Source organism: Osmia lignaria, chromosome 11, assembly GCF_051020975.1.
Source record: "Osmia lignaria lignaria isolate PbOS001 chromosome 11, iyOsmLign1, whole genome shotgun sequence".
Classification (NCBI taxonomy): Eukaryota; Metazoa; Arthropoda; class Insecta; order Hymenoptera; family Megachilidae; genus Osmia; species Osmia lignaria.
Window position 1 is genome coordinate 10,329,845 of NC_135042.1, and position 25,928 is coordinate 10,355,772.

At 34.5% G+C, this 25,928-nt stretch overlaps 8 protein-coding genes across 15 annotated transcripts; 5 read left to right on the top strand and 3 right to left on the bottom strand.

Moving 5' to 3' along the window:
- Positions 1–138: 138 nt before the first annotated feature.
- Positions 139–2,912, bottom strand: LOC117603801 (prestin). 3 transcript variants are annotated; one of them, XM_034323295.2, is made up of 10 exons: positions 2,776–2,912; positions 2,437–2,709; positions 2,046–2,221; positions 1,818–1,982; positions 1,652–1,756; positions 1,451–1,584; positions 1,222–1,384; positions 958–1,158; positions 649–897; positions 139–579 (listed from the first exon to the last, which is right to left on the bottom strand). In XM_034323295.2, exons 1-10 carry the CDS (start codon positions 2,876–2,878, stop codon positions 139–141), a joined length of 2,010 nt encoding a protein of 669 aa, XP_034179186.2. In that variant the 5' UTR covers positions 2,879–2,912. The 3 variants fall into 3 exon arrangements, with proteins under 3 accessions (XP_034179186.2, XP_076547004.1, XP_034179187.2); XM_076690889.1 differs by lacking the exon at positions 958–1,158; XM_034323296.2 differs by lacking the exon at positions 2,776–2,912 and having other exon boundaries at positions 2,046–2,270; positions 2,437–2,577.
- Positions 2,913–9,365: 6,453 nt separating this feature from the next.
- On the top strand, positions 9,366–12,178 carry LOC117603802 (small ribosomal subunit protein mS39). Of its 2 annotated transcripts, none has more exons than XM_034323300.2 (10): positions 9,366–9,508; positions 9,643–9,742; positions 9,828–10,025; positions 10,099–10,343; positions 10,421–10,529; positions 10,605–10,941; positions 11,007–11,212; positions 11,292–11,624; positions 11,721–11,942; positions 12,020–12,178. In XM_034323300.2, the coding sequence occupies exons 1-10, from the start codon at positions 9,480–9,482 to the stop codon at positions 12,176–12,178; spliced, it is 1,938 nt and encodes a 645-aa protein (XP_034179191.2). In that variant the 5' UTR covers positions 9,366–9,479. The 2 variants fall into 2 exon arrangements, with proteins under 2 accessions (XP_034179191.2, XP_034179190.2); XM_034323299.2 differs by having other exon boundaries at positions 9,372–9,508; positions 9,640–9,742.
- On the bottom strand, positions 11,950–18,708 carry mor (SWI/SNF- related protein mor). 3 transcript variants are annotated; one of them, XM_034323290.2, is made up of 7 exons: positions 18,599–18,708; positions 18,251–18,354; positions 17,900–18,019; positions 17,698–17,811; positions 15,696–17,640; positions 15,311–15,621; positions 11,950–15,227 (listed from the first exon to the last, which is right to left on the bottom strand). In XM_034323290.2, the coding sequence occupies exons 3-7, from the start codon at positions 17,912–17,914 to the stop codon at positions 14,778–14,780; spliced, it is 2,835 nt and encodes a 944-aa protein (XP_034179181.1). In that variant the 5' UTR covers positions 17,915–18,019; positions 18,251–18,354; positions 18,599–18,708; the 3' UTR covers positions 11,950–14,777. The 3 variants fall into 3 exon arrangements, with proteins under 3 accessions (XP_034179181.1, XP_034179180.1, XP_034179179.1); XM_034323289.2 differs by having other exon boundaries at positions 18,463–18,601; XM_034323288.2 differs by lacking the exon at positions 18,599–18,708 and having other exon boundaries at positions 18,251–18,528.
- LOC117603809 (uncharacterized) lies at positions 12,653–14,385 on the top strand. Its single transcript, XM_034323312.2, has 4 exons — positions 12,653–13,176; positions 13,261–13,591; positions 13,846–14,051; positions 14,163–14,385. Exons 1-4 carry the CDS (start codon positions 12,653–12,655, stop codon positions 14,383–14,385), a joined length of 1,284 nt encoding a protein of 427 aa, XP_034179203.1.
- On the top strand, positions 18,709–19,359 carry LOC117603824 (uncharacterized). The gene is made up of 2 exons (XM_034323333.2): positions 18,709–18,863; positions 18,941–19,359. The coding sequence occupies exon 2, from the start codon at positions 18,952–18,954 to the stop codon at positions 19,357–19,359; it is 408 nt and encodes a 135-aa protein (XP_034179224.1). The 5' UTR covers positions 18,709–18,863; positions 18,941–18,951.
- A 76-nt stretch (positions 19,360–19,435) lies between these two features.
- On the top strand, positions 19,436–21,209 carry LOC117603813 (putative methyltransferase-like protein 25). Its single transcript, XM_034323315.2, has 5 exons — positions 19,436–20,002; positions 20,079–20,430; positions 20,512–20,609; positions 20,683–20,961; positions 21,071–21,209. Exons 1-4 carry the CDS (start codon positions 19,436–19,438, stop codon positions 20,914–20,916), a joined length of 1,251 nt encoding a protein of 416 aa, XP_034179206.1. The 3' UTR covers positions 20,917–20,961; positions 21,071–21,209.
- Positions 21,079–22,196, bottom strand: LOC117603821 (uncharacterized). Its single transcript, XM_034323328.2, has 3 exons — positions 22,056–22,196; positions 21,314–21,991; positions 21,079–21,237 (listed from the first exon to the last, which is right to left on the bottom strand). The coding sequence occupies exons 1-3, from the start codon at positions 22,113–22,115 to the stop codon at positions 21,079–21,081; spliced, it is 897 nt and encodes a 298-aa protein (XP_034179219.1). The 5' UTR covers positions 22,116–22,196.
- A 1,168-nt stretch (positions 22,197–23,364) lies between these two features.
- LOC117603808 (ornithine aminotransferase, mitochondrial) lies at positions 23,365–25,750 on the top strand. 3 transcript variants are annotated; one of them, XM_034323311.2, is made up of 5 exons: positions 23,365–23,506; positions 23,807–23,951; positions 24,252–24,553; positions 24,663–24,993; positions 25,079–25,750. In XM_034323311.2, the coding sequence occupies exons 2-5, from the start codon at positions 23,895–23,897 to the stop codon at positions 25,673–25,675; spliced, it is 1,287 nt and encodes a 428-aa protein (XP_034179202.2). In that variant the 5' UTR covers positions 23,365–23,506; positions 23,807–23,894; the 3' UTR covers positions 25,676–25,750. The 3 variants fall into 3 exon arrangements, with proteins under 3 accessions (XP_034179202.2, XP_034179201.2, XP_034179200.2); XM_034323310.2 differs by having other exon boundaries at positions 23,401–23,540; XM_034323309.2 differs by having other exon boundaries at positions 23,457–23,599.
- The last annotated feature ends 178 nt before the right edge of the window (positions 25,751–25,928 follow it).

The window sequence follows — 25,928 nt, forward strand, 5'->3', positions numbered from 1 at the left end:
ATTTCCCAATCAAACACCATTATAATTTATTAAAAATTTAGTACAATATTTAAATACGTCATGTAACAATATCACATTAAAAATAAGATAACATAAAAGTATGTTTACCAAAGATAAGTACATTCTAACGTTTCCTTTTCAATACCTTAAGCACATTTCCTTTTCAAAATACGTTTTAGCATCTTGTATAGTCGCAAACATCTTAAGCGTAAATTTTCCATGTAGATACAAGTCACATCTTTTAATGGTTTCAAAGATAGGACTTGTACAATTAACAAAATAAAAATGTACGTCAATTTGTTGGAAATCTTTTATCGTCGAGTGCAAAGTGCTTACACCGCTAGAGTCGATATAACTTAACGCGCTCATATCCATTATTATACACCTTAGCTCTTGTATATCTTCTGAATCTTGTGTATCCATATAAATCCCTTTTTCTTTTAACTTAGCCTTCTGTTCGATAACTTTTTGTGGATTTATACCGATCAACTTGTTTAATTCCGATTTAAAATAATCGCTGTTCGCGAAGTTCAAAGTTCCACAATAATGAAATATTTTTAATCCAGGAATTTCTACTGCCTAAAAAATGATCAAACTATCAAACGTAATGTTTTATACAATAAGAAATATTCATTATGTAATACGTACCGTTTTGAATCTACTCGAATCTAAATATAAATCCGTGTTTGGTATATGTCCCAATAAACAAGTATACGGTCTAAGACTTTGCAATAAAATAATTCCAAGTGACAATATTATTCCACTTAGTAAACCAATGTCAATGCTTACTATTACTACTATCAAGAACGTCACGATCCAAATGATCGCATCGTATTTACTTAATTTCCAAAATTTCATAAGTTGATTGGCTTGCTGAAACATTCCTTTCAACGCTACCTGAAAGGCGTCATTGATATGTATTTATTACTTTTTAGATTTTCCGAACGAGATACTTACAACAATAATTGATGCCAGAACACATCGTGGCAAAGGTTCGAAAAACGGAGCGATCCATAACAGAATAGTAAGTAATATTAAACAAGATACAATACTAGCTATTTGTGTTCGGCCACCGACAGTTTGTTGAATTAAAGATCTACTTAAAGACGCTGATACTGGCATGCATGAGAAACAAGATCCCACTATATTACTCAGACCCTAGAAATGCACTTTACAAATATGCGTACACTTGAAAAATTATATTCAATGTTAGTTTCTTACCATAGCAAGAAGTTCTTGATTCGAGTCAATTTTATAATTAAGTTTTTGTGCAAATATTAAGGCCATCGATATAGTTATGGTGTAAGAAACCATAGTTATAGCGATACTATCTATCGCTACCAAGTGTAACAGCTCAAACGTTGGTATTTGTGGTGTTGGCAATCTGTAAATTTGTCAGTTTTACAAATTCAGAAAATCAAAATTATTATTCATAAATGATTGCACATACCCAGTTGGAATATCACCTACATCTCGAATACTATATTTCTCAGACAAATAAAAATATTTCGAAATTAATGTTCCACTCACAACTGCTATCAATTCAATTGGTATTGGGATACTGCACTTTTTGCTTGCCCAAGGCTAATATTAAAATAGTTGTCAGACAATCATTTATATACCTTTATGATAGAAAAATTGTAATATCTACCTTTAAAAATTCATTATTACAAACAAGAACGATAATAGTTATCAATGATACGATTACAGCAGCCAAATTTGTATTCTGTATATCTTTAAATATATCTATCAATGTCTAAAATAATTTCTTTTATTAATTCACAGTTTTGACAAAAGTTTGATTATTTTATACCTACAAAAATAAGTTGAAAATATCCTTTTTGTCTTGGTATTTTTAAACCTAACAAATCTTTGATTTGAGATGTTAAGACATAAACGGCTGCTCCGGTCGTAAAACTATTGACTAAAGGTTCGCTAAGTAATGTGCTTATTATACCCAAATGAAATATATACATTACGATCTAAGGAAACAGAACGTAATTATTAACTGTTATTAAATATATCAAAAATCTCCAAAATATTACCTGATATATCCCAACCATTAATGTAACTGCTGTTGCTACTTGTATGGGTGTATATAAATATTCTTCGGGATGATCGGACGTTGCATTTGTAGCATTCGGATTTATAATTTCATTGTGTGATACCGAATAAGTCGTCACTGTTTTCCCAGTCATTAAGCAAACCACGGCGAATGTTCCTGATGAGTGCCAATAATGTTTCATTGTTTTAACTTGTCTAAGAAGTTTCTATTAAAAGGATTTTTATGTGTAACTTTTCTGTAATAGAAGTAGCATTTTACAAAATATGTACACATACTGTAAAACACTAAATATGTATATGAATCATCATCAAATACTGAACATTTTTCCCTCTTATTACATTAATGAAATTTAATACAAATATTTTTCTTACCCATTGATACATGTCTAGATGTACCAAAGAAAAAATATACTAAAACAGGAAAGAATGCCATATATATACCAACTACTGGTGGTACATTTCCTAAAAGTGCATAAGCCATCCCCTGAGGAATATGCATAATTGCTACTGTTAAACCAGATATTATATCCGATATTATATTTTCTTTCCATCTATATTTTTTTAACCAACTTATAGTTGGAATTGCAGACATAAAATACGACTTCCAATTTGTTGATTTTATATTATTTATTGCATTTTGAAATACTGAAAGAAACAATTAATATCAATTATATGAAAAATGTATCTATATTTAAAAAATTGTATACATACCAGGTGTTTTTGGTTTTTCATACTGATAATCTCTATTTAAGGCTTCTTGTTCATAAACAGGCCTTTCTAAACTTACTTGCAAAAATATATCTTCTTTCTCCATATCAACGTCAATTAAAAAATGTTATAACTGGAAACTGAAAATTTAAGCCGTCATTTTTTATTTAAGCCTATTGAAATATGTTATGTAATGTTCTTGAAAAAAAATCAATTTAACATTTATTGCAAGATACTATTAAATATGTGTAAGTACATATTTCAGAATATATATTTATATCAATACAGAAATTGAAATTTTCTATTTTCAAAGTTTCAAATCACAAATAGTCTAATAGTTTATAAAACAAAATGAATTAACCTTACAATATGTTTATAAATATTTTATGATTATGTTTAATATTCAGTACATTTTGTAGTTTAACTTACTTTGTCCTTATTGTAATGATTTAGTGCTACTATTTAACTGTAAAATAATTTTCAAGCTTATGTTTTGGGATGATTACAATTATTATATCACTTTATTTGGTTGTAAAATTGACATTGATTATTAGCGTCAAGGCCGAACTTCGAATTCCGCGTCGGTAAAACAGTTCATCGAAAATTCGGCCGAACAGAAACTGGTTTAAGCGCCACCTAAGTTATCACATCCAACTAACGGCACGCTATTCTTCGTTACTTTTCGCAAAAAAAGTACTGTGCACCGATAACAAGATGTCCCATGAAAAGGCCGCAAATCTGATTGGTCAGAATGGAAGGGAGATACCTCATTTCACACGCATTTTCGGTTCTAGCGAGCTATTGACTAAAATTCACTAAAACGATCACGCACACTAATTCAAACCGTGTGACGAAAAAAGTCGATGAGACGTATTAAGACTGAGTGAGATAGTGCGAGGCGAGCATTGGCGCAGCATACATACGGTATATCCGAAAAGTAGTGGCAAATGCTTTAAAACAGAATAATTTTTTCGAAATTGAATTAAACCACTTGAATTTTTTTTTTTAAAGTACAAAATGGCTGAACTTTTCTTCAAGAGCCCAAAAATTATGGCCTCTTTTTTTATCTTCTTGAAGTATTTAACGAGTAAAATCTAAAAATCCTAGTTTTAAGGCGCGGAATCCATCGGTTCAGAAATTATGCGTGTGTAAAACTGAACGTTTTTAGCGTATTTTACATGTTACTTCGACGCCATATTGACTTGTAACCAGGTGTCGTCCAATGAGTGGAGTCGCCGTCGGTAAAACAGAATTATGTACATAAGTGGCGGCCTAAACCCGGTATATCTAAGGTTAGCTTTTTTTTTTATAAACAATATCCCCTCGGATTTGATAGGAACTGATGGTACTCACACCCAACGAATAGAGTCCAACTGGTGGTCGGCAAAGGATTGGATGCGGGGAATAACCTGTCAAATACGCTAAAAACGCTCACTTTTACACACGTATAACTTCTGAACCGATGGATTCCGCGCCTTAAAACTAGGATTTTTAGATTCTACTCGTTAAATACTTCAAGAAGATAGAAAAAAAAGGCCATAATTTTTGGGCCCCTGAGGTAAAGTTTACCCAAATACAAAAATCCTACGCCTATGTAACGTGCGACGTCAAAAACCCAAACGTGGGCGTTACGAAAACGTCAAACAGTAGGGAACTGGCGGAGCGAACGACGGTCCCCCCTTGCCCCTGTGCCGTGCCACGGGACATCTTGTCATCGGTAGACAGTAAGTAAGTACATCTCATGACACCTGGGTTGAAAATCGCTATCGTAGTCGATAGAACGTCGCGTGAAAAAGAAATTCACGCATCGGAGTTCATCGCCTCTTCCAGGCTCGAACGTCCCATTCTCCACGATACATTGTATCGTCGTCGACGGTTCGGTCAACACACACATATTCACATATGCGAGCTGCAAATAAGCGCGCGGTCGAGCGCAGAAAATGAACGAACTGCGCCCTACAGAAAAAATGAGGAACTAAATTTGTGGTCTGTTTTACCTTTTTGACGTCTTTCGCGAGTAAAAATCGTAGAACACAAATTTCTTCTACCTGAAGGCTTGTACATCATTCCTTGGGTGTTCGTTTTGTTCTATCTGACCCAAAGAATGACGCTCTGGTCTTTATTTGAATATACGATTCGCAAAAATGTTTATATTACGAATAAATTAATGCAGGTGAGTCCGATCCGCCATTTTCTTGACCATTGACAGACATAAATTTCAATATTTTATAACTTTTTGACGATTTTGATAATATAAGGACCAGAGTGCCATTCTTTAGGGCCTCCTGAACACGTCCCTCAGATTGTTTTGCATTCTATTTAGTAATGACGACGTAATTTGTGTTCTCGTTTTTAGGGATTTTTCTAGGGACTGTTGGCAAAATTTAAAAAATGTAGAAACTGCAAGAAGAGTGCGATGGTTTCATTCTTTTTCCAAGTGTCGGCAAGCATGCACAAGCTCCAATTTTGAATTGTGAATCACAAAAGTATATAATTTACTTCGGATCGAAAAAACTTTAGCACTCTATGTTATTATTATTATTATTGGGTGATTAGTGTTTAATTAAGTGGTTTAATTTAGTGTTTAATTTAATAATTAATTTAGTGGTTAAACTATTCCTCCTACGAACTAAATACAATGTCTACCGTTGAAAGAAAGAAATACAAACAATTGACTGTAACTCAGCGTATGCATATTGCCGAGGAACTGTTGAATGGTGTCCTGCCAAAACACTTGGCACGTGAATTTGGTGTTTGTCTCCGCACAGTGTATCAAATACAAAAAAGTGCAGTACAATTGCGACAACAAGCTGAAATGCAACACCCCGTAACTGCAAATCGAAAAAAATTAAGGGAACCCGTACTGTCCGAATTGGACAGCAAATTATATTTGTGGTTTATAGATCAATCAACAAATGGTAACATTTTAACCGATAAGATATTGCAGAATAAAGCGACGGAATTAAATAAAAGTTGTGGCGGCCCGTCAAATTATGTTTGCAGTCGGGGATGGATATGGCGTTTCAAAAAACGCCATAACATATGCTTCCTCCAAATGGCCGGTGAAAGTAAAGAGGCGGATTATGAAGCAACTGAAAACGTTACTTCCACGTTTTCAAAATACTTAGAAGTAAAGAAAGAGGAAAAGGTAGAGGAAAAGGAAGAGGAAAAGGTAGAGGAAGAAGTAAAGGTAAAGGAAGAGGAAAAGGAAGAGGAAGCAGAGGTAGAAATGAATATTGAACCAAAGAAAGAAGAAGAAGAAGAAGAAGAAGAAGAAGGTGGTTCTTCAACCCATCTTCAATTTAAAGAACACGAAGTTGCGAAAGCTATAGACGTTATCGTTGCATGGTCAAAACAATATGATATTTCGATCCAAAAACATGCAAAAGCTATAAAAGATCACTTTCAAGAGCACGGAGAGTGAAAACAAAATGTACGCGTAAAAAAAATATATATACATATAAAACTATTTAAGAATATTTCAATTTGTAGAAATCATATTACATAACGATTTTATACAATTTTCTTTAAATTAACCACCAACAAAATTAATCCGATTTACATCGTGTTTGGACTCATTTTAATTAGAAGGGTCTCAGTATAATTTTCATAAAAATAAGTTGAAAATTACTGATAGTGAAATTCTCGTTATTGCATGTTCATTTTTTTCACTCGCGGCATCTCTTTGAAGTGCCGGGCCTCAACCGTCGCTGTTAGACGTAGTATGTTTATCTCGCTTCCTCCTATCGTATCTATTCTCTTACTCTGTCAAGTTCTGCTCCAGTCAATTCTCGGAATACAAACGCGACCCTCCTCGCGAGAATTTCACTGCCGACTCCCGAACGTAGTGAAATTCAATAGAGCATTAGGCCGCATTCAAACTATGCAATAAAGTTTACAACTTTCCGTGCAACTTCAGGTCCGAATTTTTGTGTTTCTGGCGTTGCCTATACCATGTATACCGTCCTACAAAAGGTTTTCTACAAGAGAAAACCATTTTCTTTTTCGGACGGCATACCTGGTACGGGCACGGCCAGAAACACAGAAATTCGGACCCGAAGCTGCACGGAAAGTTGTAAACTTTATTGCATAGTCTGAACGCGGCCTTACTGTAGTTGTTGATCTCCTGTTTAGAAACGTGGGTCGAGCGAGAGTTAAGGTTCTGTTCACAACTGCATATACCAGACTCCAAACAATGTCTATTCAAACTCAATTATAAGTGAATGTTATTGATGTAATAAGTTAGGTTAGGATACATATTTACATCCGGCTGCCAGTAGGCGGTCGGCAACGCTTTCGTGAAATAATAACAAATTATTTAAATAATATATAATACGCATTTTTAATGGTTTTTATTTATTTCTTAGAATTTCTTTTTATACTTGGCGGAGCACCACCACTTCCACTCGCTTGAGGGTAGACCAAAACCAGGGAGAGGGGATCTCCTCCGGACAGGGATGGGCTCGGCCACCATTGGACCAGGGATGATCCTGAGGGAGGATCCATGATCCAGCGAAGAGGGGATTCCAGCCGACATCGAACGAGAATCTTCACCGCCAAGCGCAGATCGACTCAAAGTCTGAATAAAGCAGTTTCAAGTTCCAAATCTTAAAAAAAAATGGCTAGTAAAAAGCATTATACCGAAGTGGATAAAAAAACATTTTTGGGAATAGTAAAAAAATTCTTGCACATTATAGAAAACAAAAAGAGCGATAGCTCTACATTAAAAAATAAAGAAGATGCATGGAAGGAAATCACGGAGCAATATAATATATCCACTGTGATTTCATCAAAGGTTTGTAGTATAAAGAATATTATTACGTGAAACTGGGAATGCTTATCACTATTTGGAATTTGGGATTTGTATATTATAACCGAACCCGTGCGCTCGTATTGGTCAACGTTTTTCCTTAATAATTCAAAAACGAAGCGACTTACATTCATTCTGGGACACTCTGTAATATAAATTTTATTTTTCAGAGGAATGTTACCCAACTTAAAAAGATGTGGAGCAATATGAAATCCCTTCGACGGAGCGCTATTATGAAGAATGAGGAGGAATTATTTAATTTGAAACTACGGCATGAAGAACTAAAAAACAAATTAGAAATAGAATTTCTAAGAGCGAAATATGCTTTAGAAATCCGTGCTGCAACCGCAGCAGCAGAAAAAGCGGAATTACAATTAAAACAACAACAGGAAGGTAATAAACATTAATGTTCATGAATAACAAAAAATATTTTGTAGGTATAAAAAATTATCTTTTCAATAATTTATTCATATAAAATTTTCTAATTTTCTAATACGTTCTAATTTCAGTTTCCTTTCATCATAATCCATCTTTGGAGCGTCAAGAATGATTGGTCTTCGTCGCTGCAGTGTACCATCCACGATCTCATCAATTTCATGCCTTTTGCATTTTGGGGAATGATTAGTAATGACCTTCTTCAAGACCCTGATCATTAATTGCGGTCGTAATATAATTAATTTCCTCAGTGGTGTTTATACTCGGATGATTGTCACCATCCAGTTCGATCATATGATCAAAGATATATTCGTCATGGAATGTGGCATCTCGTTTGTTCGTCAAATCTTCCTCTGCAAAATTAGATGAAAAAACACTCGGCACAGTTTTCATTAACGTTGGTAACGTGGTAAACCAATACCTCTGTTTCCCTGTCCAAGATTATTGAATAACCAGCAATTTTCAATGTAATTGTCTGGATCCCTTGGAAATTTTATATGCAGGAGACTGTTGGTTGTGGAACACTCATAGTATCTCCCAGAATAAGTTACAATTACAGTAGATAATATTTATTTTTCTCTATTTATTTTAGTTGTAGTGATACTGATATATTTATGACTTGAAAATTAACAATTCTACAGTCCTTGAATTTTCGGCAATATTACATTCAAAACCGATTCTTTGCTAAACCAATAACGTCTCCTAAATTCTTCAGCATCATAACAATCAAACGGGTCACTTGCGTCTTGAATATATTTGTATTCATAGGTGTTCATACAATTATTATCAATGCTCTCGATATCATCAATATTTTCAATATCCGCAGTCAAATTCCATTTCGTACTTTCTTTTTCAACAATTCACCACAATTAATCAAGCTAAATCCTTCAACACTGCACAGTAACACCTTCGTATATATATGTATACCGCAGTTCACCAGAGTCCATAACTGCGAAAAGACCAGTTTTCGTTCTTCGCGCTTCTCCAGTGCGCATCTTCGCCCTGATTGGCGATACTTCCAAACGAAGTGGAAAGCGATTAGCGGAGAGCTCGCTGCGTTCCCCCACCATCTTCCAACCTGCGCGTCGCAGTAATGGACTATGGTGAACTGCGGTATATATATATATGTATTGTTGATTCAAAAATAACCTCAATTAAGCGAAATAAGAACTCGTTTTCTACAAATAAGGTGAACTTATTCAACTATGAATTCATAAGAACTTACGATTTTCTTAAGAATCAACTGTGAATCTACATCAATAAGCAATAATTTTGATAAGCTGATGCTTAAGGCGTTACTTATTCGGCGACTATGAATCTAACGGATACAATGTTGCGACTGTGAATACGGGCCCTAGAAGCGAAGTGCATTGGGTTGTAACCAGTTCTAACCTCTATGATTGCATTTTTTATAATATTTGATTAATTTTATATTATAAGTGAAACTTTAAAAGTTTTTATAATGAATCACTTCAAATATATATCATCTAGGTTAGTAATATATATTTCTCGTTAAAATATATTAATTTGTTTAATTTTTAAAGTTGTGACAAAAATCATAATGTACTCATTTTTTGTTTATATACAAATGTTATTACATATTAATGAAGTTAATTAATTAGCAGAGGTTCATGGTGTCAGTTCAAAAGATTGCAATCTTCGTCATCAAATTCTACAATCCAAATACCACCTAGAATAGAACGTAAACCTACAGATATTTTAAATGTAAATATATTGTACAGTTTCTTATTGTATCCAATTTTTCGTTAATTCGTTTGTATAATTATATATGATGTTCTGTATATTAAAGGCTCTTGAAAGTACAATACCAAAGGATAAAATGGCAACTGGCTACGTGTATCATGATGATCCTTTCTTACTTCCAACAAAAAAACAAAATCATCGTATATATGCATTGTCGTATGAATCAGGCAAAAAAACAGCTATGTGGGTTCATAAAGCACATGGGAATCTATTTCCCCGAAATCTCTCTGAACCAATGATTAAAGTAAAGTTTAATCATACCTATATATATCATAAGATGTAACAGAAGTAACTTTATTTTTTATTGTATTTCCCAGGCATTTAAACCACCAATAAAATATACTCGTAAAGATCAAGTATCAGAAGAAATACTATTACAAGCCATGTCTGAATATAGATTATCAGATGCTGTTGATATTTATGAGTTATTAGAAACCAATGTTTCCAATAAAACAAAACAAGCACTTTTAGAATTGTTGTGCTTTTACAATTATGGAAATGTTCCATATAATACATTGCCTATTGAACACTGGTATTCTAAACCTGCAGTATTTATATGGAAGTAAGTAATGAAGTAATAGTTAAAGATAAATGTACTATACAGTATGTTTCATTATGTTTAATAGCTTTATATTTCAGACATAATAAACAGGTTGATGACTTATATAAATTTTTAATAGAACAAGATCCTGAAACAGCAGCTTTAGCTCACAATGCTATGTTATGTGGTTTAGCAAAGTGCTCAAGAGTATGATGAATTAAATTTCTTTATAAAGACCTGCATAATTTAATAATATAATATATTATGGATTTACATTTTTAGATTGATGAAAGTTGGATGCTGTTTGAGAAATGTGAAAACGAAAATATTCCATTAACTGTTACTACTTACAATTACATTATGAAGATAATGATAGAAATTTATAATAAAAAAAATGAAGAAAAAGTAGCAAACTTATATAAATTACTTAAATCAATGGCCAAAAGAGGAATTAAACCAAATGTTTGGACGTTGAATGCTGCTCTTAAACTGGTTTCTACATCACCATCACTGGCAGCTGAAAATCTTATGAAACATTTATGTAAAGAATTTAAACAGTTAAATATAAAATTTTCGTTAGCTTCGTATCGTCATATTATAAAGATACTTGTAGAAAAAGGTAATTATGCTTCCCTCATATTATTTGTGTAGTAATTTTTTATACAGAATTATACGTTCCTTCAGGTGATTCTACATATAATGATTTTATGCATCTCCTACATACAGTATCAAAGGAAAATTTCACAATTCAAGATCCGATGGATGTTACATTCTTTAGTGTTGCTATGGAGTGTGCTCTTAAATGTTACAATGATAGAAAAGCTGGTGACATGATACACAAAATTTTTCTTACTGGGGATAATTATAAATTTATTTCAGATAGTGATGGAGTATGTTTTTATTTCAATATTATAGAATATATCTTATTAGTGCAAAATACTGTTAAATAACATATTTTATACACAATAGGATAATCTATATTACAATTCATACATAAGATTACTATTAAGGACAAGCACGATAGACGAATTCTTCAAATTTTATGAAGAGTTTGTTCCAAATGAACATATTCCAAGCGTGCGGTTATACACTGAAATTGTAAATGAGCTAAAATTTCACGAACAGAAAGCTGTAGCAAAATACGTAGCAAGGATATGGTCAGATATAACTCTATTTGGTTATATGAACCTTTCATTGAAGTTACTTGTCATATCGTTGATGGAAATAGCTTGCTTACCAGCCGAGTCACCTTTGAGAACAGTCTTTGTAGATGCAGCTTGGACTTGTTGGAATGACATTAAGGTTGGATGTTTATTTATCTGCTATATTTACGTGGTATATTAACAAAAAGAAAAAATAAGAGGCAATAATGTAAACATAAAAAACATCTTATTATAGATGGAAATCCAAAATAAATTACAAACGTATACTCCGGTTCAAACTGCGATGACGGGTTCTATCGTAATGATGTTACTATGCGGTAACCGCATAAATGAAAGTATGGACGTTTTATCGTACACCATTGAACAACCACATTTGTTTGTACCAACAATGACCAAAGAACAATTGACTAAACTATTTGAAAGCTATATTTCAAAGGACTGTATTACAGGAACTTTAGTGCGTATTCTTTCATTGTTTTTTTTTTTTTTTTTAAATTTAAAATAAAACATATATGTCTTACATTTTTTTTACAGCTTGTTCTCCAATACGCTACAAATTTTGGATTTCCAGAAGCCACTGAGATGGCTAGGAAGTTGTATGATCACCCACAACTTACAGATATTGACCGTAATAAATTGATCAATTTAGTAGGGGAGGAAGCGTTGGATACTTTAGATAAATCGAAGTCATAATTAATTATGAATCAATACGATGAAAAAATATTTATAACATTACATATTCTGTATTATTTGTACAATTTGAAAAAAGAACACCATATTGAATCATTAAAAATATACAGAACTTGAGATCATTTCTTCGTTTAAATTTGCGTTATATGCGCAAAATTTTCAATCAGTTTGTCATTCAAAGAATAGAAATTACATACGTGATTGGTATGTATTAATGTCCTTGCCCCTCTAGCTAGGGTACGTATGATTAATAAATTAAGTTGTATGGCAGTGGGAGGTACTGTTCTCTCATCACTCAAATACTTATTTCCTGCATTGCATAGCTTAACATCGTAACTCACCCATTCGCTTTAAAGGTTCAAGTGCTGCGATACTATCGATTCAGGAAATTTACGGGGCTACACAAATTACACGATCACACTATTTAAACAGGTTTTTTGAAGATATTCGGTGGAAACTTTCATTGTTACCAGCAGGATGGTGGACGAAAAAGAAGACGTCCGTCTTACCTTGGAATCTGTTCGCGAACTGATAACAAAAGATGAACCAGACGTAGAAATTACAAGTTTAGAAGAGGAACCTGGCTCAGGAAGGGGTGACAATTACACATCTGTGCTGTATCGTGTTCGAGCTAAAGGACGTAAACGGATAACAAACGATAAATGGAGTAATTATGAACTTGCGATTATTTACAAAGTTTTACCTCGATCAAGAGAACACCGCGAAGCTTTTAAAAGCGAGTTACTATTTCGAAACGAAGTAGCATTTTACACGTACGTGTGGCCAGCTTTGAACAAATTACAAGCAAATAGTAAACAAGTTTTTAGCGGAGTTGCTAAAATATATGCGGCACAGATTGATCTTATTGCTATGGAAGATTTACGAGAAAGAGATTTTAAAATGGCAGATAGAAGGAAAGGGTTACAACTTGATGATTTAAAACGAGTATTGAAAACTTTAGCGGGTTTCCATGCGCTTAGTTTGACTCTTAGAGAGACAAGGCAAGTCGAATAATCTTCTTTATTATTACGAGTTAAGTTCATATTTCAATATCTGATTGTACATGTATTACGTATATTACAAAGGCCGGAGGAATTTACAAAATTGTCGGATCCAAACGAAGGTCAAGGTGTAAAAGAGGCTCTTTTCCGACCAGAAAATGAAGATTGGTACCGTCAATATTATCAAGTTGCTGCTAAGAATGCTATTAGAATGGTGTCCGATAGTCTTCCTAGTCACATGGAGCACAGAAGGGTTGAAATAATGGAGAAATTGCAAGCGTTTCTTGACGACCAAGTATTTTTTCGCACTATGTGCGAATTAGTAGCTACGCAAGGCCCTCTTACCGTGTTTTGTCATGGTGATTGCTGGACTAATAATATTTTATTTAAAGATAATACTAGTCCAAACGAAGAAGTAAGTATTATATACTAGTTTTTCAAATCATTTAAGCAAAATTTAGTATTCACTTGAATGACAGTATCAAAACTTTTACGCTGCGTTGCATAGGAATCAAGGACGAATAGTGAGTTTAAAAACATTCTTGTTTTAGTTCAATTTTATTATGTTAATTTGTAAGACATTCCTCTTACGATTTCTTCCCTTTTCGTCGAATGCAAACGAATAGTTTAAACAAGTTTAAATGAACTAACATTCTCGTGTCTTTGCAGGTCGTCTATTTAGTCGATTTTCAACTAGCTCGAGTTGGTTCACTTGCCCTTGATCTTGCAAACTTGCTGTACTGTTGCACAACTGGGGAAATTAGACGAGTTCATATGATCCAACTTCTCCAACACTATCATTTTCATTTAATGTCCTCATTACATACGCTAAATCCAAAACAACCACCAAAAGATCCTTCTGTGATGTGGGAATTGTAAGTATCAAACTAAGAATCTTGTTTGCGAGAAATAAATGTCTCAAACAATAGTTCTTGAAACATTACTATTTTTGTTTATTTAAATTTAACATTGTTAACCATGTATAGATTAGACGAGGAAATGCGACGTTGTGGACGATTTGGTATTGGTCTTGCATTAGATATGTTACCAATTAGTACCTGTGAAAGCGAAGACGCTCCAGATTTATACGAAAAGTCGGGAACAAACGAAATAAAACAAAATATGCGAGCACCACCACGCGGAGGAACGGAATGTGCACGACTCATGACTGATTTAGTTATAGAACTTGTGAATAATCATGCTTTATAGCTTGGATATTAATCTTTATAAATAATTCAAGTATTTTTCTTACGATATAACGAAACAAGTCTGGGAAAATACCGTGTAATCTTATACAAAGGAGTATACACATTTAAAGGTTCGTATAAGTATCATTACAAATTGAAATTTGTACTATGATGTAATTGTAATGTTAAACAAAAGAAAAATATATATATTAAAAATGATCATTTTTCAGTTGAACTAAACGTGAACGAATAAAACCATTAACACAAGAAAATATTATTCTATATTGCAGAAATAATATATTCAGTATTAAAAATTTATATCTCTACATTCTTCGTGTTTCTGAATAAAATGATAACACCATACAATTCTTTCGCGATCAATAACTATGTTTTATAAATAACTCACAAATGAAATTATGCCTGTTGCGGGGGCGTGTGTGCAGGTGGTTGTTGAGCTGCCGCTTGCGGGCTAGGTGGTTGTTGTTGCTGTTGTTGTTGCGCAGCAGGTTGCCAGGCAGGATGTTGATTTTGTTGTTGTTGTTGCTGTTCCTGAGCTAAACGCTGATGCGCTTGCTGTCTAGCTCTAAATTCAGCGGCTTTCAACTGTTCCAAATGAAACTGTTGCCTTTCGGTGATAAGCTGTTGCCGCTGATATTCAAGTCCCTCCCGTTCTCGTTCCATTGTAGTTTCCAATTCTTCGAAGTGACGTAACTTAATTTCCAATTTTTTCATTTGTGTTTCAACGAGCAGCGCTACTAGAGATTTAATTTTACGTTCTTCCACGGCCGCCAAATGTTTTGCCTTAACAGCGGCCGCTGCTAACGCGGCGGCAGCTGCTGACTGAAGTTGAGCGTCTCGTACAACCTTTTAATGCAATTAAATGAGAAAATGTAATAAAATATTACAAGGATTTGTAACATTAATAACAATACGAAAGAACAATTTACCTTGTCTTTCTTTTCTTTCGCTTCCATCGCTTCAGCATCCATAGTAGATTTCGTATCTTCTTCTGTCTCTTTAAGATCTTCTTCCTTCTTCGGTATTTCTAATTGATTTTGATCAACTTCGGCTTCTTTAGGTTTCTCCTGTTCCTCTTTCTTAGATTCTATCGAAGCCGGAGTCGCTGAATGCGGAGAAGTAGCCACGGTCGTTGGTACGCTTCCAGTTGTCGAAGGTGCTGTTGCATCATCTGGTGGTTCGGGTGGTCCAGTACCAGCTATGCCTGACTGTGCTAATCCCGCAGCCGGATCAAACTTACCTAAACATAAGAAATGATTATAAAACAGAATCATTTAAGGTATATATAATAGAAAAAGAAGACTGATTAATTACCATCAGAATTCGCGCTAGCTTGAACATTTCTTAAATGTTGATCTAATAAAGCGGCTGGTACTTGATCCTTAATGGCTGCAAATTCTTCCATAGCAGCTTTAGCTGCACTCGCTGCAACTCTAGGATCAACAACCGAAGCCAAGAATGCAACAGTACTCATGACTGGGTTGCCAGCTTTGGAGAAAGGTACCGGTTGATAAGCCAATGGGCCTAAACCTTCTGGTCCACCTTCTTCCAAATATGGATCCTCTATAGGTAGTCGTAAGAAATGCAAAATACATTCATCTTGTGTTCTAGAACCAACGTGTTCGCAAACTTTATTCCAATCATCTTTGTGTAATTCCAATCCCTCTAATAACAAAAGTGTTTCTTGTTCCGTCCAGTCACGAGTAGCGCCAGCTGCTTGTTTATTCTTTAGAACCGCTGGTTTCCTCGAATACTGATCAATTTTCAATCCGAAGTTCGTCATCGCACCGGCCGAAACCTTTTCTTCCGTTCCAATTACATTCGATTTCTTTTCTAAATCCAGCAACGTTTTTGCGGCTGATGGTTGAGGTGTTTTTGGAGGGTTGGGATTAACGGGTGCTAAGCCAGAAGGTGTATCCGATAATACATGAAAGTGCGATGTTGGCGGAGGTCCCATGGGTGTTGGTCTTGACTCTGCGTCTACTTGATAATTGATAAGTCCCCATTGTTCTAGAAATGCATGTACACGCATGATTGCGCATACATCACCTGCCAAATTGCGTCTACAGGCTGTTGATGTAATGTATTCCGTGGGATTTAATCTGTAGGTATCGATCATAAAATTCCTATACGCCAGATAAATTTCTGGCGTTTTAGATTTATTTTTACCATTAAAGAATTCAGATAAAGCTCTCTTTTCGATAGTATGGATCGAATTATAATCAAACCAAGCCGAATAACTTGGAACGACGATATGATGTGTTTGTTCTGTAACGTTGTCTTCCGGTTCGTCTCCTTTATTACCTTCTCCTCTTTCCTTACTTGTATCTCGTTCTTCTCTATCTTGAGTACTTTGAGAACTTCCCTTGTCACCTTCCATCGGTTCGTCTAAGTCCGCCATGTTACCGGATTTAAGTGGTTGAAGTTCGTTATCCTGTTTTTTACTTCCCGTTGTCGTTAACGTAGTACCGCTTGTTGGAACGTTACCTTGACCTGTAACGGGTGGATTCGTAGGTGTAGCCACTACTTCCACGATCCGAGGTTCCGCCGGTGGATCTTCCATTCCTTGAGTGAGATCGTCCTCCTCTTCTCCGCCGCGTGATTTTTTTGGCGCCGCAAGCGACGACGAGGACGAGGCACTCTGAACACCCGATGGTGCTCTTCCACTTTTACGTTTTGCTAGTTTAGGAGGCGGACTGGGAGATCGTTTTCTTTTAGGTTTCTTTGCGGAAGGTGGAGGATGAGATGGTTGAGCCATTAAATCCTCCACCGATAGCCTGTACTTATGTATTTTCTTCTGACCATTTTCATCCATTTCATAATCTTCTTCGTTCATCCACTCGTTATACTGATCTAAATCTAACGCCCATGTCGCGGATACTTTATATACCGATTTCATGTTTGTACTTGTAAGCGTTCCTTCTGGAAAATCCCACGGAAGATCTAAAGCAGTCCAAGAATCGTAACTATCTGGAAAATAGTACCAATGAAGTAGAACGGATCTCTCGCGCCTCATACAAGGCCGCGCATATTCCTCCTCTAATGGATCTACTGGAGGGTAAATTATGTGCGTAGCATCTGTTTCATTTTCGGCAATAGTGCCTTGATGTCGTCGAACTGCTTCCTTTACTTTTACAGCTGTTGATTTGTCTACATCAGGTCTTACGTATACAATTGGTATAAGCATGCACCTGTTTTGCACTAGGGCTCTTTCAGCTGCCATCAACATTTCCACTGTCCTATCCATACGAGATCCTGACTAGAAGCAAAAGTGTTTTATATATTATGTTAACGTAATGTAAACGTCAATATTTACCTTTCCAACAGGAAAATCAAATCTACGCCATCCTTGTTCTTGTTTAAAACGATATGCTGTAGCAAGAATATGACATAAGCCACCTCCTGGTTTAAAATCTAAGAAACATTTCATCTAAAAATACCATGAATTATTTTATACTTTTAAAATAATATTATATCTTTAAAGTAATATTTAATACTACTGATACATAAATACATACAGGAAGCCTTGTCATTGGAGGTTTTGAAACATTTTTTCCTAAATTATCTTCTTGAAATTGTAACAATTGGACTATCAGAGTAGCTAAACTTTTATTAGTAGGAGGATCCGTTTGTACATACTGGAAAATATTAAAAAATATACAGACAGGATATACAGAAGAAGTTGCAAATGTCTGCATGCATGTACGGTTTATTAATATTTATATCACTTCAGAATATAAAAGCAGGAATGATTATGAAGTTTTACAAGACCTAGTAAAATCATTCAGCGTCAAAACATACTAATATAGCGCAAATGTAAATTGTTGACTAGTTGATCACAAACTTAGACGCCGGGCTTTTAGACGTACCTTCTTGCAGTTTTTCAGGAGCCACTGTTTGACTCCATCGAGTTGTGTGAGGATTTCTTGCGATTCAAAAAATTTTGTGTTGGGTCCACCGTCCTTTTTAGGTCCTAAAGCAAGCATCTTTTATAAAATATTAAAAAGTTGTAAGGTACACTACAGAAAGAACGCCGCGTTTATTGCAAACATGACACGCCTCTGAAGTTGGTTAGAATTACATTATTCCTATGAATACAGTATCTTGAAGCAAGTTCACAAAATTTTTTTGTGAATTAATCAGGATATTTTTCATCAAACATAGCAGTAACTCTTTCTTATTAAAAATATAAGAAAATATTGTTCTGTTTTATGTACATTTATAACCTTAACTGATAATACATATTTATTGTTAACACTGAACGAAGAGAATAGTGACTTTAACAATTGGCAAACCTGTTCGCCATGGGATTTGTTATTGCTTTGTAATTCAACTATTGTAAACTAATCCTTGCATTAGTTTGAATTTTAAATTGTATACTTATTGTAAAAGTATTTAAACCACTTGATATATAAATATTTTAATAGAATAAACGAAGATTATTGATGTATGGTTAAAGTATTAATTTAAAACATGTAATAGGTAAGTTTTATACAAGCAGTTGTTAAAAGAATTGTATTGGTTATTTTTATTCTTTATTTATGCTAATATATTTTCAGGATTGATAAGTATGTCCGACAAAGAAGAACAAGTAGATGTGAATGAAGAGTTTACAAACTTATTATTTGCTGAAGAAAATGCTCAACATATAGGTTATACAGAAGGTTATGAGATTGGCAAGAAACAATTAACAGATGGGTTTCATCTTGGATATCATAGAGCTAGTTTATTAGCTGCACAATTGGGATATTACAGTGGTATCTTGGAACAATACTTGAACACTAATAAATGTAACTCAGAGAAAAGTGTTCAAATTGCACAGGAACTTTTACAAGATATTTATAATTTTCCCAAATTTAATGACAAGGCTACAGATATATCAAAAACCATTGATAATATTAAATTTAAGTATGCAAAGTTTTGTTCATTAGCAAAAATATGTTCATTATATCCAGAAGGAGATAAGCTTGATTTTTAGTAAAATAAAAATCGCATATTTAAACAAATAGAAAATTAAAAAATGTGTCAAATGAAATATCATACTTACTCTAACTATGTATGATAAACATTTTGATGAAGTTATATGTTTTATAAATACTTATGAGAAGTTGATAAATTGTCATATAGTTGATTTTATTACTGAAAATTTATGGGAGACATGTTTACCAGACCCATTAAGATCAGAATTAGAAAAAAATGAAATAAATTGTGATTATTGGACAGAAAATGACAATTATCCTATATTAAATAATTTTATAAAATTGACAAGGTCTCTTTCTTTGCAATCATGTTCCATAGAAATAGATTCAAAGGAATTTACACATGTGTTACCAGATGTTGGTAATTGGAAGAAATTTAAATGCAAAAGTGCAAAAATGGATTTTATGAATGCTAAGAAATTACATGAAGTTGAATCCCTTGGAAATATTATTGGAACAATTGCAGTATCAACTGATAATCTAGTAATAGACGCTGGTGCTGGTAAAGCATATTTGTCAACATTTTTGGCAGAGAATCATAAAATTCCAGTTCTTGCAATAGATTCTTCACAATCATGTAGCAATGGAGCAATTTGTAAACAGAAACAATTAAAGAAGAAAATGACATGCTCTCAAAATTTGGTACCAACAGTAGTTTCACATATGTTAAACAAAATTTTATACTACAGTAATACAGATAAGTCATGTTCTGTTTCAGGTACAGTATGTAGTAGAAGAAATAAATGAGAAAACTAACTATATTAACATGATTAAGCAACGTTTTTGTGATTGGAATATAAATAGGAATCTCATATTAACTGGTTTACATACATGTGGTTCTCTAACTCATTCAGCTATTAAAACATTTTTGGTTACTGAAGATATTAGAATTTTGTGCATCGTGCCTTGTTGTTATCACTTGACAAATGAAACGTTTAACAGAAGGATCAGTTTTTCTAAGAATGCTAGAATGTTAGCTCAACAATGCATTGAAAGAAGCACAAAAAATAAAATTATGCCATCATCATTATTCTATAGAGCAATTTTACAAGTGATCCTTCGTTCTATGGGTACACTGTTCCTCTTAATTAATATAATTTCATTATTTGTCATAGTATGTACTATTTTCTTTTCTTTATTTTTGCTAATAGGCATCTACGATGCCAGAGTAGGTCGTGGAGGGCCTTTAAATGATTTCACAAGTTACGCGCGATGGGCATTCTCACGAATTGGAGTAAAACCAGAAAAAGTATAACAAAAAAATCGACGAGTATAAATATTTCTATCAATATTCTTTTTTTAACAAACATTTATTTCCTCAGATACTGTCAGAGGAGGAGTTGATAAATGTATACCAACTCTATATGCCTATTATGAAAAAATTTTATGTATTTCAAATGTTAAGAGTACATATTGGTCTTGTATTAGAAGCAGCTATTATGCTCGATAGAATGATATTTTTACAAGAGAGCAATGGGTGCTCCAAACTTGCAATACTACGTTTATTCGATCCTGTGTTATCACCAAGACATTATGGTATTATTGCAATCAAATAGGAACAAAAAAGTGAATTCAGGATAGGAAAACTGACTAAATATGAAGTAAGATTTGTGTATGAAAAGAAATGTTACATGCAATATGACAATGTTAATTTATTTATTAAAAAAACCTTCAGTATAAAAACATTTCGTTATTAAATGTATTTTGCAGTAATGAAGTTACGTATCGTCGTCTTCGGTGCATTGGAGGTAATCCATAACGGATGAGTATCCTTCCTCTTGCGCTACAGGCGCTAAAATTCCTGTAGGGCGTAAACCGCTTCTCGTTCGGCATATACTGCAGTTACATAAACCGCGGCAAGGTGGGCAAGCCCAATCCTATAAATTTTAAACAATAAAAGAAATAAATATAGAAGAGCTATAAAAAGTATTAATATAAGAGTCAAAGGCATACAGGATCTTTTAATGCTTCCATAGCACTTTCACCGTATCTTCCTCTTAAACAAGGTCCACAAAATTGTCCTCTAATTCCGACACATTCTCCAGAGCGACATACTGTTTTTGTATCCAAGGTTTTTTGTCTGCACTGATGGCAACTGGTTCCATTAATTTTACAATACTCCTTTAAAGAGCTTTTTTCTGCTATATTGTCTAGCATCTCCTCTGTTATTTCATCAACCGATGGTATGGTATTTGGATCGTATGGGGTCTTATTTACTTTATAAACCATTTTTTTTGCTATATATTCTTCAAAACTATCATCACTACGTTCCTCTTGCTCTTCATCTACATCACAGACTCCCATTTTCATTAGATCAATTGTTCGTTGAAAAGGTTTTGCCCAAGGAAATAGGACTTGCAATTTAGGTTTATTACTTTTAGGTTCAATTAAATCTTCGTCCAACTCATCTTGTAAATTATTTGAGTTATCGTTACTTTTATTCCTGGAACTACTTCTAGTGTTATATTTTTTCCGAAATTTAATTTTTGCACTATTAAAATAAGAACGGGAAGTGGTTCTGCGTCTTTTTCTTGGTGGTTCATTCTCCGAATTATCTGTATCTTTATATTCCTTTACCAGTTCTTCTATCTCATTTTTTTGTTGCTTTAAATCTTTGAAAAACTCTGCAAACTGTAAGTTTAAATGTACAGAAACACATTCGTTAAAGGTTAAAATGAGAATCAGAAATACTTACAATAGCATTCTTTTCGGCGATATTTCTTTTTCGAATTTCATCATAATCTTCTTCACTCATATTAAAAGTTTATTTTTATTTCAGGTTTCGCATACAAAGTATAAAAATCACAGCTTTCAAGAAACAAGTACCGAATGTTTGAACCGCATAGGAGCGTACCTAGCAACTAGTATACATAAAATCATGGTGAGCCGAATAGTCAGTTTGGCGGGTAAAACTGACACAGAGGCCTCTACATAGTTGTGTATACATACATACATACATACACATTTCTACACTTATAAAGGGAACCTGGCTGGTACATATTTACTTTCAAAAGAAATTACCTGTGTAAGTTTTTATATTTTATAAATATGGGATAAATCCAGGCCGGCCCTGAGATTTCGAGGGTCCGAGGCGAGCTCCGAAAAAGGGCCCCTTCACATATATGACATAAAAACAAAAAAACCTCAAATAAAATTTATACAATTAACATTAAAACTTGTGTAACTAATTTTGATTTGCATTTACATCGATTAATATTCAAGTAAAATATAGACGCAAAATCTAAAATGGTGATCAATAATACTTACCGGTCTTATGGGGGTCCTGGACCTTGGGGGGGCTCTAGGCGGCTGCCAGGCAGGGCCGGCCCTGGACAAATCATATCTGTAAAACCGTAACAGATTTAATTTTAAAATAATGATGCTGAGTGTATTCAATTTATGATAGCTCATGATACATTTTTGTAATGTTTCAGTAATGTTCATGTACAATGGACTCTTATTGTCTCTTTTAAAGATAATAGAAATGTCTTATGTGCATTGCTACTTTAAATAATGAGAATATGACGTGTTTCATACTGGTAAATCTAACGGAATGGTAACTGTGAGATCGTCGATAATGCAGAGCCTGCGACAACTACTTATCAGTCTTCATTATATCGATAAGAATATTTGTAGATAAGTACGTAAGTGTCTCTACCCATTTTTCAAATGATAAAAATATTGCGATGTTTGTAATATATCAATATAACATATAATTACTGCGGCAAATTTGTCGTAAAATCTGATTAAAATATTCTTTTCTTATTTAATAGTTAGTTGTCTGATGTCAGAAGAAATCATATAAAACAATGTTGCACGAAAGAAATCCAACTTATCGTATTTACTTTTGAATACAAATTATCACGGTTTTTGGACTCAAATAGGCTATTGGACTCAAACGGTTGATGGACCGTATAATTATATCGTTTTTCTTATCTTCGATATGAAGAGCGCGTAACGTGACCGTACGTACCGAGGAGAAACGAATAAAACGCGCGACACGACTAGAAACAACTAGACACGTCAAGACATATTCAAGTCAACCGTGTTATTAACCGGTTTGGAAAACGGGTAACATCGAAGGAATCATCGAGTGGAAACATTGATGTGCCAGTTTTACTAATACAATCATCGGTTTCTGCAAAGGTAGAAGGCGTACAGTAATTGAAAGAAAGACGAGGTATCAGTGACACACTGTTTTGATATAGCGATAACGATGCAGTCGTGATCATTTTTCCAGTAAGCATTAATACTCTTACTGATAATCATTTTTTTCCTTTCATTCTTAACAAAAGCTATAAGTACTTACATTCTCCGACTGAAAATCATTTTGCTAAGCGGTTACTGATAATGCATGTATCGTTACGCTTTTAAAAACTGCAATATCACATCTCGCTAAGATACATCTGTTTTATCGAAATAACACGATATGTTTTAATTATCTAGATTAATGCTCGGAGGAATTTGGAAGATCAGCCATTGATAAGTAACGAATTTTTTACATCGTTGAACCATCGAGCTACTATTGATCAAGATGTTTAAGAAAATTGGAGGAATATCTAACAAAAAGCTTACGAATCTATTCTGCCAGGTAATGAAACGGCACGCGGTGGCAGGTGTAAAGATAACGCGTCTCGTTCCTTATCGTTGAGGAATGTTTGTGAAATAATTTGATTACGTAAAATCATAATTGCCTAATTTATTATTCTTTTATCACATTTCTAAATGCCGTTAGTACCATGTATCTTATATACAAATGATATCTCAAAATGATTTCTGTTAAATTTTGTATCAAAGGGTTAATCTCGTTTAGTAATGAATAAATAATAATAATTTTTATTTTGCCAGATACAGTTGAACATTATATTGTATATTAAAACTATGATTGTAGAGCGGACAATGTCGAAGTATCACGTCGCAGGAGATTTTCGTGCGGGAATCGAAATACGGCGCTCACAATTATCATCCTCTTCCCGTGGCAGTCTGTAAAGCCGAAGGGGTTTTCATGTGGGACGTTGAAGGGAAACGTTACTTCGACTTTTTAAGCGCTTATTCCGCTGTTAATCAAGGCCACTGTCATCCCAGGATCTACAAAGCCTTGATCGATCAAGCAAAAGTATTAACGTTAACTTCGCGAGCCTTTTACTCCGACGTGTTAGGTGAATTCGAAGAATACATCACAAAACTTTTCGGGTAAGTAACAAACTGTGTTGATTGTTTGCTCTACCTGCTATAATCATATTCTGCTTGGCATCTAAGTACTCATGATAGGGTAATTAGTAAGATGGTATATTATCTTCAGATACGAGAAATGGTTACCGATGAACACGGGAGTAGAAGGTGGTGAAACTGCTTGCAAATTAGCACGTAAATGGGGTTACACGTGCAAAGGGATTCCACAGTATCAAGCGAAAATCATTTTCGCAGAAGGTAATTTTTGGGGAAGAACGATGAGCGCTGTGTCCTCGAGCACGGATCCTACCAGTTACAGTGGATTTGGTCCTTTCATGCCTGGGTTCGAGGTCGTTCCTTACGATGATCTTGTAGCACTTGAACAAGCTTTGGCTGACCCTCACGTTTGCGCTTTTATGGTGGAACCAATACAAGGTGAAGCTGGCGTTGTCGTGCCAAAGGTACGATCCATAGTTTCCAACGTTCGATCAGTTATCACGAACTTTGCTCTTTTAATTTTTATGTTTCAATGTTATCTTTTTTAAGGACGGATACCTGAAAGGAGTTAGAGAATTGTGTACGAAACATAACGTTCTGTGGATAGCGGACGAAGTACAAACTGGTTTAGCTAGAACGGGTAAACGGTTGGCTGTCGATCACGAAAACGTGAAGCCAGACATTTTGATCCTCGGAAAAGCTCTTTCCGGTGGCTTCTATCCAGTTTCCGGAGTATTAGCCAACGATTCCGTAATGCTGACCATAAAGCCTGGCGAACACGGTTCGACATACGGTGGCAATCCTTTAGGATGCAAGGTCGCTCTCGAAGCTCTTCGCGTTCTCGAAGAGGAAAAGTTAGCAGAGAATGCGGAAAAAGTTGGTCATATTTTTAGAGAGGAACTTGGAAAACTTCCGAAAGATATTGTAACCCTGGTACGAGGAAAGGGTCTCCTCAATGCAATCGTTATTAACGAAAAGATCGACGCTATGGATATCTGTTTGAAACTAAAGGAAGCAGGTTTACTCGCGAAACCAACGCACGGACACATTATCAGATTGGCTCCACCGTTGGTTATTACCGAATCACAAATACGAGAGTGTGCTAATATCATTTGTACAACTATTTCTCGACACGCAAATCAATAGGCGCGTCTTTTGCTCGAAGCTACTTCGTTGCAATTTTTAACGGATCTCGTCTGAATAAATTTCTTTCATTTATAATCAGCGAATTCTTTTGAAACATATCATCTTCCTTGTGCGGATAAACCGAAGAAATACAATTGAAAGTCGTCTGGTCTTGATGAAATTCAATGAAATATGTGTGCGCTTATCGGGACAACGGGATTGTTCGAATGCACCCGCCGAGGTTATTATCTTTGGAACACTATGAAGCAAGAAA